Source organism: Myxine glutinosa, chromosome 5 (assembly GCF_964187855.1).
Source record: "Myxine glutinosa chromosome 5, kmMyxGlut1.1, whole genome shotgun sequence".
Taxonomy (NCBI): domain Eukaryota; kingdom Metazoa; phylum Chordata; class Myxini; order Myxiniformes; family Myxinidae; genus Myxine; species Myxine glutinosa.
Window position 1 is genome coordinate 104,151,111 of NC_136265.1, and position 15,668 is coordinate 104,166,778.

At 44.2% G+C, this 15,668-nt stretch overlaps 1 protein-coding gene across 4 annotated transcripts in view; it reads right to left on the reverse strand.

The window, feature by feature from the left end:
* LOC137427288 (uncharacterized) overlaps positions 1-15,668 on the reverse strand; it is an 87,658-nt gene that overhangs the window by 49,283 nt on the left and 22,707 nt on the right. For 3 of the 4 annotated variants that reach the window (XM_068116677.2, XM_078778449.1, XM_078778450.1), the window contains one exon: positions 3,151-3,291. The exons of the other annotated variant lie outside the window; for it this stretch is intronic. In XM_068116677.2, the coding sequence (XP_067972778.2) occupies positions 3,151-3,291 (141 nt within the window). The remainder of the gene's footprint in view (positions 1-3,150; positions 3,292-15,668) is intronic. 4 annotated transcript variants of the gene reach the window in all.

Below are 15,668 nucleotides of genomic sequence, written 5' to 3' on the forward strand. Positions count from 1 at the left end.
TTTGACCTCTCATGGTCCTCAGAGGTCAAATCTGACTTCCCTCCACATCTGAAAATAAACCTTATGGTATATACTAACTATGCTAGAAATTTCATGCTTTTCTCATAAAATGCACAATTTGTTAAAATATGAGAGCTTATCCGCTGTACTATTACACATCTCTCCTGAAAGGATTTCAACTCAACCCAGAGTGGGCGTTGAATCAGTTCCACGTCAACTTGCACCTGCCTTTGGAAACTCACATATAAATTTAGCCTCATGGACACCCCATTGGTGATGATGAGATCAAAAGAGCTCTCAAGATAACACTTCTTTAAAAGGTTAATTCACAAATAGTCCAGGAGCCCAGAAGGTTTATTCAAGTGAAAAGCGCCGGAATGTTTGACCTCATGGGCTGATGGGGTCATCCACCGACATCACAAAAATGCATTGCTGCTGGGTCTGACCCGTGGCTTTCCCCCCGAAATCACTCAATTAGTGACGCCATTACTGAAAAACCTATTTTGCTCAATATATGAATAACTATGCATGATAATATCACGAATAAGGTGTCTATACCTATGTTTACATGGTCAATAATTACACTGACACCCGCATTATTGCTAGAAAATGTATAGCTTTCCAGGTAAATGTTTAGTTCACGGAGTTTCCTGTTCCAAGTCAGAGCAGGTGTAGGCCATTTCAGTCTCGAGCCGCTTCACTTCATCGTAGCTGATACAATGACCAAAGCGGTTCAGGGTGGTCAACACTGTTTTCGATCCTGTCGGTGTTCCCAACCCGAGCCCAAGGGCTTGATGCTTCCAAGGCCTAACTCTTCCTCTGGTACAGTTGAACACAGCATCCGATGCACCAGCTAATGCTTTTCTCTCAATCACATCCCGATTGGAGTTATTTACACCAATTTCTGATTGCAACCCACCGATGAGAGTACGGAAGAACAGGAGAGTCAGATCGGGGATACTTGGGGAATTTTCCTTCAGGGTGTGAACTGAAGTGGGTGATGGGGTCTTTGATTGGGGGATTGCAAGAATTTCTGTCTGCAATGCCATGGCAGCACACCTGATTTCTTCAATCTTTTCATTGGAATCAGTCAGCATAGCAAATGCCTCAGCAGACGTCAGTGATGAGTGGAATACAAGGTTTCCAGATTTGTTTGCTCGTTTGTCAACGAGGATTTCCGGGAATCGTTCCTTTATCTTCAATATCAGACTTTGTGTAGTGTACCTATCAATGTCATCCTGTGTTCCTCCAAGAGCAAGAAACTCTTCTTTGTACAAATTGAAAATTACTGACACCAACACGAGAGTTTTGTTTTTGATGACTTCATTTTCGAGGAACATCGACAGGTTTTTGAAGGCTTCAACGTGCATCTTCCGATTCGACGTTTGCTCTTCATCCGTCACATGCAGTCTTACATAGTCACGACAACAACTGTTATGGTATTTGGCTTCCTTTGCAATAAGATCTTCCCCTAGTCCAATGATCCTAGTATCACACTTTTTCTTAGCAGCAAGAAGGATTGCCTTGCTCCTGTCTGTGGTCAAACATTGCCTGAGGGGTTCATTTTTCTGCAACTTCCTCTTCCTCTTCTGTCCACAAAAAATACATTCCTGTCCAAGGACGCCTCTCGTGCTGGTAGAAGGATGATCGGAACTTGAATGAGTGGTCTTCTGAGGTGGTTCAGATGGTTCTGTGCTTGGAGGTGCTCCTCTCTTAACAGCACAGAATCGACTGAGGCACACTGAGTGGTAATATTTGCCTTCTGGGCCCTCAGCTGTTCTGATCTCTTCCGAGGTGTTCGAAAACTTGTCACTTTGAAGTGCCTTTCGCCGTCTAGCAGCATTTTTGGCTGTTTCCCAGTTGCTGGAATTGAAACACTTCAGGGAACGTTTCTTTTCTCCTCTTTCTTTGCAAATTATGCAAACGGGGGCGTCATTTGCCATGATCTGTAAATAACAAAAAGGGACAGAGACCAATGCATTATTTGCCACATTGTAACAAAAGACAGAGATGGCACGACTCCAGTAGGCAACTTTCAGGGTGAACTCCACATTTTCAAGCACTAGAGTTGGCATTGTAATATTTCACCATAAAAACATGGGTATAGACACCTTATTCGTGATATTATCATGCATAGTTCTCCAGATATTGAGCAAAATAGGTTTTTCGGTAATGGCGTCACTAATTGAGTGTTTTCGGGGAGAAAGCCATGGGTCAGACCCGGCAGCAATGCATTTTTGTGATGTCGGTGGATGACACCAACAGCCCATGAGGTCAAACGTTCCGGCGCTTTTCACTTGAATAAACCTTCTGGGGTCCCGGACTAAAAGCAAATATGAGAGTTGGTGTATCCTTTCAGAGAGGAACTGTGGCTAGTTCCGAGTACTGTACAACAACCACCTTTGGAGGCCATTTTTCCCTGCAGAGCAGGGGTTGGCCTTTTTCGGGCACCTTGGTCCCCTTTTTTTGAGGCAATGTTTTATGGTCGGATGCCCTTCCTGCCGCCAACCCTGTTAGTCGCCTTTTGCGACACACAGGGAATTACCAGTGAATTGGTACTCAATTTGCCGACCTCGGAAGGATGACAGGTTGAGTCAACCCCCCTGGCGTTAATTCAGCGATCGACCGGGATTCGTACCGAGGATCCGAGGATCCCAAGCCGGCAACCTAACCGCTAAGCCAACACCAGGCTCAGTTCTGTACCTACAATAAAAGTCACATTTCAGGTGTGGGAGTAGTTTCTGATCTTGTGTAGGTTATCTATGAGAGATATAACCACTATCTTTTGGTTAATGTGCTGAAGGATTTTCATCTGTCCGATGACGAGAAGGAATTCCAGAGAAATCATGAAGTCAAAAAAGTAATCAAGAATGGAATCCAGAATACTGTCCTAGCACAAGCTGGTGTCCAATAGGAGAGAGGGGAGATGAGATTGAACTTGAACAGTGTGATGTACAACTTAATCTTAACTAAGAGAGTGACTACCATTGATTGAAAAAAACACAATGACCACAAGATTCCAAACAATGGACACAATCCAAGAAATGGTGTGTATTTTCATTTCTCACCCAACAAAACCTGATCTCATATGTTAAATACAACAAACAAGTAAAAACAGTGTGACGTCTTCTCTTATGAAGCTCGGCTTACCCTCGAGCAGTTGAGCAGCTTTACTGAACTCTCTGGGAGGAGAACCATGTGGTTCCTGCTTCACATGCTCATTGCTCAAAGCATCTTGGGAATTCTGAAAGCAACTTTGGAACGTTTCCATTGTCCCCATATGAGCTTCACCTGCAAACCATTTGACAATTTGTTTCTTACTCAGGAAGGCATTTGTGTTATTAGAACCATCATTGGAAGATTATTATTAGCCCCCCATTGGGCTTAGTCCGAAACGGGGGCTCATGGATTGGGTCTCATCCGTCCGTTCGAGTGGGCATCAGTCCGCAACGATATTTCGGACATGTATGGACTGGTTTTGTTCATACTTGTATAATACATGAAGGTATACATATGCACATCATTTGTGTTTGTCATTTGTTTGTTTTACGATGCGATCAAAGATGACAGACTGGCAGCCATTTTAGTTGTAAAAAACCCCGATCTTCAACACGTCCTCAACCATTTCTCGGACATGCATTTTATGCATTTACCGATCTTGTTCAAACTTGGCACACCGATAAAGAATGATGACTTACATAAGCAAGTCATTTCTTTTCGAGATGAGATCCAAGATGGCCGACTGGGGGCCATTTTATTACTTTAAATGTGTCCCCAACCATTTATTGGACATGTATGGACCGATTACATATGGAGAAGATTTTGTTTTGTAATCCGACCAAAGATGGCAGACTGGCGGCCTTTAAATCCGTTCATCAAAATTACTAAATTTTTGTATTTTCTCCTTGTTTATATTATTATTGTTGTTATTCATACCTTTGGCAAGCGAGGAGTAATCATCAATTAACTTGGACTCAACCTTAACTTCCATTAAAAAATCTGAAAAAAACATCCCATTCAAAGTCATCTTTAAATAGCACTTTCAAAATTAATAAAAATCGCAAAACAGCTCTGGACAGCAAGTGTTTACTTTTCATTCTCGTGAAAATATTGATTTGAAACCAAATAGGAAAATGAAATCCGATAATTTGACCTTCCGTTGGCAATACAGAGCCGGTGATTTTCCACAATAGCAGAAAATGGACAGAATTCACGGAATCTGTAACTTGAAATAGATAAAAATATCCAAATAAATAAATAAATTACAATCGTACTAAAATACGCAATTTGGTGTCTGTCTGATGATTTTTTGACTACATTCCACGACATACATTCTACATACATTCCGTTCCGTCGGATTCCGTTCCGAGACTACATACATTCCGTCGTTACTTATCCAGGATGACTAAGGGTTACATAATAAAGGTTGTAGCGCATTCATTTGCCCCCCTCCCCAAGGGAGTTTTCTCCCCCGAGCGGGTTTTCCCCACCATTGCCGCCAATGGGGTTGCATGTTGAGGTGTATATCCATGTTAAGTTAGCTTCATTGTGACGTTTTGCCAAGGCCGCTTCTAATAACAAAACTAAGGATAATAGCATAATATTAATGTTATTACAAAACAATATTAATACGAATAAGATCCCACTGCCCCCAAGGGGTTTTTCCTCCTTGAACAAACGTCTAGTCAACGTTTATAAATAGCTTATCATGGCGTTTTCGTGGAAGCAACGGCCCAACTGCCTCTACCAGAAGTAAAAATATTATAAACCACAAACACGAATGATTAGCTTTTTAAACAGTCACTAATGCTGCTTATAACAATAAATGAAGAAATTTGGAGGAATCCAGACATCCGTGAGGTAAGTTTTACTTACAGAACTGAGCAAAGATCTACTGCACTCTATATACCTTACAAGGGTTGGGTTAACAACATGACACTTTCTGCCGCGACCGTGACGTTTTTCGTAGCGAACTATTGAAACTCGCTCCTGCTGTTTAACACAAAAATGAAAGAGAGGAAGACCGGGGTGTGCTCATTTAGCAAGCAGCTAGCTAGTGCTTGCCAAGCCAACCGTTCATCAATGGTTTTGAATGGAGTGCTTGCTCGAATGTTTTACGTGCTCCTCCCCAACCCCCCTGGTCACGGTGTACCTCCGAGCCCCGAGAGGAGTCACGGCAGAAAAATGTGTTATTCTGCATGTCAAAGATCAATGGTGAAGCCACACCAATTGTTACCAACAAACAAATATTGTATTAAGATCACACAAGAATAACAGTACAATAACAATAATAATCAATTGTACAACAAATAGTATATCATTCCTATGATGGTACCATCAGGTTCGTACAATATAACTCACTGTGCTCCAAGTGAGCGAAAAGAAGAAGATTCCCAATGTCTCTATTCCCGGCTTCAAGCCAAAGTTGTTTCCGGCTTCAAGCCAAAGTCAATCCGCTCCAGCGATCGTCAGAACGATGTCCAATCGACATCAGAATCCCGTTCGGAGGACAGTCACAGTCACGTGGCCAAAGCTGCACAAAGGTGCCCTCAAGGCGACTGGGAAATCCAAAGGCGCCCTCCAGGCGACTGGGAAATCACACCCACGGTTTTGGACGTTTCACGGCTCACAGTCGGCGAACCTCAGATTTACCTTCAAAATCCGCGTTGCACACACACACCAGATAAACGTCTGAATGCGGTGAGAACGGCTGAAGCGAAGCAAAGAAACCTTGCTCGACGCGCAAAGCGCGCGAGTCAAAATGGCCGACGGCCCGTACTCGAGACGTACTGGCCCGACGATGATTCTCTTCGGAATCGACCGCAAAACCTGACACGCAGGTTGATCTGTCACAGCGATAACAACTCTGTCGCAGGAATCCCTTTCCCGGGAAACCCGAAGTTCGCTAGTGACCTAAGTTCGTCAACGTTTGCTCCAGAACTCGAAGCGACTAGGCTTCTTGTCCGACTCCACTCGCTCCGCCTTCTTCTCTTCTTTTCCTCTTCTTCGTCGTCCGGTTCCGGTTTTATTTAAAACATTAACTTTTTTAACTTTTGAAAATAGAAATATCTATTTCCTTTAAATGACAACAATAATAATACATGGAATCAAAAATGTTTACAGTGGATGAAAGCCACAACAACGGAAGTGACGAATCCGTAACAAATGCTTCAACCAAATGGCGATCTCTCCACAAGAAACTTGGTAAATGAACACACACCTACCGTTCTTGAGATCCATCCATACATCGACTGTAATCTATATACCCCAAAGAGGAGTGACCCTTGCTGCCGCTCCCGTAGTGAGCGGGTGTACTAAAACAGCAAATTCCAGAAAACAATTTCAAAAATAAAATGTTCAGTTTATGATCGAGGAACAACTTATTTAAATTAAATGTTATATTTTCAACATGAAACGGAAAACAAATATGTTAAACCGGGAGCCCGGGGTCGTTTATGTGCATGAATTGACCAATTGTCCAGCATACAACAACAACACAACAACATGCATTTTAAGGCCATTTTCCCTGCTAGAGCAGGGGTTAGCCTTGCGGTCCCAATGACAATCTTCTCCATTTTGCCCTATTTTCTGCATCTCTCCTTGTTAACCCCCTTGCCCTCATTTCTTCTTCCACCATCTTTAGCCAAGTCTTTCTCGGTCTTCCCGTCCTCTACTTCCTTCTACATTCATTTCCATCACTCTTCTCAACCAGTCACTTTCGTCCTTCCTCAACACATGACCAAACCATCTCAACCTGTTCGTCTTCACAGCATCAATCACAGGCTCTATTCCCATCATCTTTCGCAATTCATCATTTGTCTTCCTCTCTCTCAACGATACTCCGCACATCCGTCGAACCATTCGCATTTTCACCCTTTCCAGCCTTCGTTGCTGCTCTACGTTCATTACCCATGTCTCGCTCCCATAAATCATAACACTTCTCACACATGCAGCATACACCTTTCCCTTCAGCTTCAACGACACTCCCCTCCTCATCAGCACGCCACACAGTTCCCGAAACGTCTTCCATGCACATCTCACACTTGCAACCATTGCCGAGTCTGATCCACCTTCTCCATTCAGCATGTCTCCGAGGTAGCAAAATGTTTTCACACCTTCCAGCTTCACGCTGTCTCCAAGATCCAACTCAACATTTCCTCCATCTGCAGCTCCCTCTGTGCACACCTTACATTTGAATGTAGCTGCCACACTGGTTAATGACCCTCTCAGACCACGACATTTTTGATGAACCCACTCAGCGCACATTGCACATTGAATGGAGTTCACTCCGACACCCTTCCTGCACACACCACACGGCCACTTCCCAGTTCTTTCCACCTCACCACATGCTTTACCACTTGCCATCACCTTCGTCTTTCCTATATTCACCTTCAGACCTTTTGTCTCCATACATTCCTTCCACTTGTTCATCTTTTCCTTCAGTCCATCCATACTTTCCGCAATCAACACCAGATCATCTGCATACAACAACTCCCACGGTAAACCCTCCTTTACGTTCTGAGCCAGCACCTCCATCACAGCTACAAATAGTAGTGGACTTAGTACCGACCGCTGATGCACTCCCACCTTCACCTCAAACTCACCACTGTCCCCGTCCTTCGCCCTTACAGCTGTGCGCGCTCTTTTGTACATTGCCATCACTACTCTGATCAACCATTCCTCCACTCCTAACTTCCTCAATGCCCATGTCAATACTTCGGGTGGAACCCTATCGAATGCTTTCTCCAGATCAACAAACCCAAGAAACAACTTCTTCCACTTCTCCATGTACTTCTCCTGCAACTGCCTCACAATAAAGAGCGCGTCTGTCGTTCCTCTTCCTGGCATAAATCCAAACTGCATTTCGTCGATCTTCACCTTCTTCCTTATCCTCCTCTCCAACACCCTTTCCAATACCTTCATTCCATGCTCCAATAACTTTATCGCTCGGTACGAGCCACACACCAGAGGGTCACCTTTCCCCTTGTATAGAGGGACGAGGGTACTCATTTCCCAATCCACTGGAATGTGGCCTTCTTTCACCACCAGATTACAGATCTCTGTCATTCTCTTCACACCCCAACTTCCTGCTGCCTTCAACATATCTCCCACAACTCCCGTCGGCCCTCCCGCTTTTCTACTCTTCATTGCTTTAATCGCTTCCTCAACTTCCTTCTCAGTTATCTTCTCTGCCGGTCCTAAAACTGGGTTACTCTCTATGTTGCCATCCCATTCATTCTCTGTATTCAACTGCATTTCCATATATCTTTTCCATCTTCCTTTAATTCCTTCTGGGTCCACAACGATTTGTCCCACTTCATCCTTCAAGCAACTCACCCCCATCACATCACACCTCTCTTTCGCTATCTGCTTTGCAATCCTGAATACCGCTCTCTGACCCTCTTCCGAATCCAAGCTTTCTCCGAACATTTTCCTACATGCCTCCTGCGCCTTTGCTACCTCTTTCTTTGCAGCCTTCGTGGCTGCCTTATGACCTTCATGCTCTGCTTTTTCTGCTCCCATACCCTTTGCCTTCTGCCACTCCTTGAACTGCTTCCTCTTCTCGTCAATCCTCTTTCCAACTTCCTCATCCCACCACCATGTTTCCGAGTGCCTCGGTGGTCCTTTTGTCCATCCAGATACCTCACCAACGGCTCCCAACAGACTATCTTTCATTGACATCCAACCACGTTCAAGCTCAACCACATCATCCTCTACCCTACTCAGCCTCTCTTACTGTCACCTCTTTCAACCTCCACACCTTCATTCTCGGTTGGTACTTCACCCGCCGAGCTCTCCTCGCACCTTTCACCCTTATGCCGCAGACAACCAAGTGGTGCTGTGAAACAGCCTCCTCCCCCGGGATCACCTTTGTGTCCCGGAGGTGCCCCCTTTCTCGCCTACGCACCATCAGGTAGTCAACGGTTGTCGTCGACCCACCTGACGTGTATGTAACAAGCTTATTATCCTCTTTCTGGAACTGAGTATTACAAATCAACAAATCAGCTCCATCAGCAAACTCTAAAATCCTTTCACCTTCTCCATTTCTCACACCATATCCGTAACCCCCATGAACTCCGTCAAAACCATCCATACTCCTTCCCACATGTCCATTTAGGTCTCCTCCTACCACAACAACTTCCTCATCTTTCACGTTTTCCATCAGCTTCTCTATCGCACACCAGAACTTGACCTTCTCTTCATCGCTTCGACCAACCTGCGGAGCATATCCCAAGATGACGTTCACCAAGAGCTTTCCAATCATCATTTTCACCATCATCAACCTATCACTCGCTCTAGTCACACTCACCACACTGTCTACAAACTCCTCAGAAAACAGGACACCAACACCATTCACGCCCTCCGGGCACCCTTGCCACAAAAACTTGTATTTCTGTCCCTGCCTACCCTTCACCATTCTCACACCACTATAATAATAATTCATTTATTTTGTATAGCACTTTTCAAGAAGCCCAAAGGCACTATGACAGAGTGGAAAACATAATGCATAACAATACATGAAAACAACAATTGCAAAAAGACAAGAATCAATAGGGAAATATTTAAAGCAAAAGTAGGGAGAAGGAGAAGAGATAGTCAGGGGTTAAATGCTGTGGGTTGAATGTTGAATGCAGTGTTGAACAGGTGGGTCTTTAGTGATGTTTTGAATGTGGTGAGTGAGGAGGAGTCTCTGATGGTGTGAGGTAGTGAGTTCCAGAGGGTGGGAGCAGCGATGGAGAAGGCCCTGTCCCCCCAGGATCTGAATTTGGTCCGGATGGAGGGGGTCAGGAGGTTGGTACCAGCAGAGCGGAGGTTGCGGGTGGGAATGTGTCTGGAGAGGAGGTCAGCCAGGTAGGATGGGGCCAGGTTATGGAGGGCTTTGTATGTCAAGAGGAGGATTTTGTTCTGGATTCTCTGGGGGATGGGGAGCCAGTGAAGCTTGTAAAGGATGGGGGTGATGTGGTCACGGGTCCGGGAATGGGTGAGTAGACGGGCAGCGGAGTTCTGAATGTATTGGAGTTTATTGGTGATTTTTGAGGGTGAACCATAGAGGAGGCTATTGCAGTAGTCCAGACGGGAGGTGATGAAGGCGTGGATGAGGGTTTCTGCAGCCGTGGAGGAGAGGGATGGATGGAGACGAGCGATGTTTTTCAGGTGAAAGAAGGCTGATTTTGTGATCTGTTTACTGTATTTGTCGAAGGAGAGGGTTTGGTCAAAGATGACGCCAAGATTCCGGATGTGAGGGGAGGTGGATACTGGGATACCGTCGATGTTGAGGGCAAAGTTATGGGTGGATTTTGTGAGCGTTTTTGGGCCAATGATGATTATTTCAGATTTATCACAGTTAAGCTTGAGGAAGTTGACTTGAAGCCAGGATTTTATTTCAGTGATGCAGTTTGTCAGGATAGAGTGGGTGTCGGTGGAGACGGACTTGGTGGAGATGAAAAGCTGGATGTCATCGGCGAAGCAGTGGAATTGGAGACCATGACGGCGGATTAAGTGACCGAGGGGGGACAGGTAAAGGATGAAGAGGAGGGGGCCAAGAACTGAACCTTGGGGGACACCTTGGGGGAGGGGGAACTACCCTTCCATCTCATCTCTTGCACACAACATATGTCCACTCTTCTTCTGACCAATACTTCCACCACTTCTCCTGATCTCCCTGTCATTGTCCCTACATTCCATGTCCCAAACCTCAGAAACCGATCTCCACTTCGGGCTGTACCCTGCCCATATGTAGTTGTAAGTGTCATGGTTCTCTTTTTGAGGCAATGGTTTTATGGCCGGATGCCCTTCCTGACACCAACCCTCTTCGTCGCCTCTTACGACACGCAGGGATACGGTGTACCTATTCTAACCAGGGTACACACCGGGAAATAGTCCAGCATGATTGTTTTTATTAAAGGGTGGCTTAGGGCAATAGAAAAGTGCAGTCTTAAGGTTCCTGAGAGGTGAGTTATTGAATCAGGCCCATGTATGTGCCAATTCGTTTTGGTCAGGTCAGTCTTTTGGGACTGCCATTGGTAACTTGTAACCCAGCGTTACCTGCCGCAAGGTCGGGTTGTTGGTGACCAACCCCACACGGCTCACTGGCTTTGCTCGTGGGGAGGGTGACTGTGACACCCTGCCGGGACAAAAAACAACACCTGGAAAAGGGTGGATGAGCTCCCGTAGGGAGCCAATGGCCATCCAGATGGTGTCTCCGAAAAAAAACCATCCAATTTGGACCGGTTCAAGTCATACCAAAGACTTTAAAAATAGTACGTATACAAGTCAGGAGACGATGGTTCACGAGCGAGCGGTATTCAATGACAAAGGACGGACTATAACCGAAACAGGCCCGGAAATGTCAAAACGAAGGTTATTGACCTTGAAATGAGATAGAAAATAATGTATAATCAGTTATGAGGTTAGTTAGCTACACAATACTGAAAATTCGGTGAAAAATGAAATGAAAAAAAAAATGAAAAAAATAAATAAATGAAAAAAAATAAAAATTAAAACTCGAGCTCTGTGGTGCTAGACACATGACATTGGCCTAACCAAATATCGAAACCCCTGTCAGATTCCACCAAACCGCTCAGAGAAGATGTTGCTTGAACTCGATTACCCCCGAAAAGACATCTTTTTCGGGCGTGGCTCCGCCCACAATGGGCGCAATACGCCCACTCCAGGCAGGACACAACGAGATCATGATATCAACCTCCCACCCAAGTTTCATCAAGATTTGATGATATCATCGGGTAGTTATGCTGTGGACACACACACACACACACACACACACACACACACACACACACACACACACACACACACACACACACACACAGTGGTCACTTGATAACTCGTGAACCAATTACTTCCTTGTTTGATAGAGCACAGACAATCCCCATCAGTTGGCATCCATGGGGAGGGCTCAGTGGCTGCGTTAAGTGTTTGTCGTGTGTGCGTGTGTGTGTGTGTGTGTGTGTGTGTGTGTGTGTGTGTGTGTGTATGTGTGTGTGTGTGTGTGTGTGTGTGTGTGTGTGTGTGTGCTCTATTACGAGCCTTAGCCCAAGTATAAAAAATACAGTGGTCCTGGGTTCAAAATCACATTGTATACTCTCCTGACCATAAACATTATTCTACTCTTACAATATTTGGTATTGAGTTACTGTAGAAGTACCAGCATCCACTTGTGAAACCAAATTGGATTCATACCTCGTAATTTTTAAACTGTATGGATTTCATTGTAAAGTGATATACGTGGGAAAATTACATACCCAGACCGGGAATCGAACCCAGGTCCTCTGGAAAACCATACTAGTGCTCTGCCATCTGAGCTATCTGGGCGACCCTGACCGAGCATGCGCTCTGCCATCTGAGCTATCTGGGCGACCCTGACCGAGCATGCAATTTTCCCACACATGATTGCCACTCTCTTTCCGTAAATGCTTCCGGGGCACTCGCTGCCAACAACAGGAAGATTTCATTTTCTGAAAATGGGTAAAAGACCTTCACCAAGGTCACTTCCATCATGTTCGAGTGAGTGACACATGCAATATGCGAGTCTAAACCTGGTGTTATTGATTCAGAAAACTGGGCCACATCCTCACGAAAAAAATTAGTATGAGGTCCATATCTGCAAAAATGAGCTACAGGCTCACAAGTAAATACTTACTCTAAAGTGGAAATATGCTTGAAAATCGGTTAAATTGGACAAAATGACGAATATCACAATATCCATTTTACATTAAGTGTTGATGTGCAGTTAATCACTTCTATCAATAGTGGGGCGGCTTAGCCCAAATATTCAAAAGAATTGTGCATTTTGTGATACAAGCACCAAATTTGGCACAAATGTACATTAATATGTTGCGAACATTTTCAGATATTGGGCCACTTGAAATTCCGTAATTTTCTTTTTCAAATTTTTTCAAATTTCGTAATTTCAAATTTTTCGGGTGACACCGTCACAATTTCGGTCTTCGAGGCCGGCCGATAGGCAAAGTGTGACCGGAAGGGACGAGGTTCTCCTGACCACGTGGCCCTCGATCTGGGAAACGAGAGGCGTTCCATTAGTGGACGCGCCCCTCACGCCCGACTTCTGGGCGGCCCCGGCAGGCCGTTTGTTTTGACGTTCCGTGACAGGCCCCGCACCCCCACCTCCAGGCCGACCGGAAGCTTGTGCTGAGTACATCATACCTGAACAACTCAGTGAGGCAGAACACAGCAGTGCACACCAGGGTGACCCCTTCAGTGCATAAACCAATTAACCTGTCCACTGCAGGGCATATAGAAATGAAGTTATTTTCTGCATATAATAATAATATAAGTTCAGTTCTATATAACAATTTCTGTTATCACCACTACCACTACAACTACCACTACTACAAGCTTTGTCTGGAATTTTGTGGACTAATAGACAAACAGACATACAGACAAGCTGGGATCAAAACATTACCTCCTTCCACCATTGAGTGTAGAGGTAAACATCATGGAAATTATATCATGCCCTAGATTTAATCCATGCTTACCCGTGTATTTGCTTCACTGGTTCACAAGGTCTTTTGCATACATGTAATTCAGACTCTCGTCTTCATTGCTGACCACACAATGTTCGCAACATATTAATGTACATTTGTGCCAAATTTGGTGCTTGTATCACAAAATGCACAATTCTTTTGAATATTTGGGCTAAGCCGCCCCACTATATCGGCCGGCCTCGAAGACCGAAATTGTGACGGTGTCACCCTAAAAATTTGAAATTACGAAATTTGAAAAAATTTGAAAAAAAAAATTACGGAATTTCAAGTGGCCCAATATCTGAAAATGTTCGCAACATATTAATGTACATTTGTGCCAAATTTGGTGCTTGTATCACAAAATGCACAACAGGTTTGCTATGCTGCTACACTACAATGCAATTGTCTGGAAACACGAGTCATGGTAGCCAGGTATGATATTTACTGCAAACACATATTTAGTCAATAATGCGGTTGACACACTACAACATAATCCATATAATAATACGTGTGTGTGTGTGTGTGTATGTGTGTGTGTGTGTGTGTGTGTGTGTGTGTGTGTGTGTGTGTGTGTGTGTGTGTGTGTGTGTGTGTAACAACCCTTCACACCAATTGGTTGGACAGCTGCCCTCACTCTACCCCACAATTGTAACTTTGATGCGTATATAAGATTCTTCACGAATAACACCATTCATTTACGATTTATTAACACAATTAGGCTACACATAATCGCATATTAAACTGGAGGTTCCATGGAACCTGAACTCAACTGGTCTATATCAATATGGTTAGAATTTGCATAATAGAACCACAAACTATATAGTTTATATGTGCTAAAGAGTAAAGGTGGGCGCGATTCGGAAAATTTTAAGTCCGCTTACCGCTTATCCGCTCCGCCAGCCCGTGTAGTCCGATTCGCTTATCCGCTTCAGCGGCCGAAAATCTTAGTCCGCTTACCGCTTCGATTCGATTTTTTTAAAGCGCTTCGACGTTTTAAAAGCGATTTTTGACGTTTCTAAAGGGAATTTAATGCTTTTTAAGCCTAAATAGCCATTTCTAACTACTACAAAGACAAACAAAGCTTTTAAGATCAAAAATATACATTTTTATTTAAATAAAATTTATTCAAAATTTATTGAAATAAAGTTTTCCACTCGACTCTACTCTACTCTACAGTTAATTTAAATATAATTTTAATATATGCAAGTTACATTAAAGAAAAATCAATTTGCCCGTCCTTTCTTTGACAAGAGAGTCTGCTAGTCAACAGACCTGGCGCCGGCCATGTCCTGGAAGGACGTGTGGCGGCCGCGTCTGCTGCCGCCGTTGAGGGCCGCCTTGAGGTCGTTGTGCTGGGACTGCTGGTTTGCGTCGCTCGTGTGCCTGTCCCTGGCACTGCCGCTGGGCTGGAGAGTCAGAAATCTCTCCATCTTGACGTTATTGCCGCTCTAGCGTCCAATAAAATATTCAGTTTTCACTTATTATTCACTTAAATAAATATTCACAATTCTAGAGTAACGGCTCGGGCTAACAGCTGATTTGGCGAATCGCGATGCGCTTTAATTTTTCGGTAGTCCGCTTACGCTTATCCGCTTCGGTTTCCGGGGGTTGTTCCGATTCGCTTATCCGCTTCGAAAACGTTAGTCCGCTGCAGCGGATAAGCGGATAAGCGGACTTTCGAAGCGGACCGCCCACCTTTGCTAAAGAGGTACAGTAACGTTGAAGGTATCTCATGTTTAAACAGGAAACTAGAAAAAATTTAGTTTTAAGTGAGGCATGAAAAGTAAAACTACAATTACTTTTCTCAGATTTCAGATTTGAATTTATTATATGTGTTGAGGTTTGTTACATACTGTCTACACACCAAGTTTCAGCCTTCCAGCTACATTAGGAAGTACCAGATTGACAAAAATTGATTTTTCAATATGGCCGCCCTCCACGACCATTTTTGGGCGTGCAACGCCCAAATGCAATCCCAAACTAGTTTATGTCTTAAAGATGCTGCACAACAAGTTTCATCAAATTTAATCAATATTTGTGACTTTTAGAGCGTAGACGTTGAATTGTTTACAGACGACAGACGGACGACGGACACTGGGTGTCGACAAAAACTCAGCTGGACATAGTCCAGTTGAGTTAAAAGTTACACGGATTGACAAACGA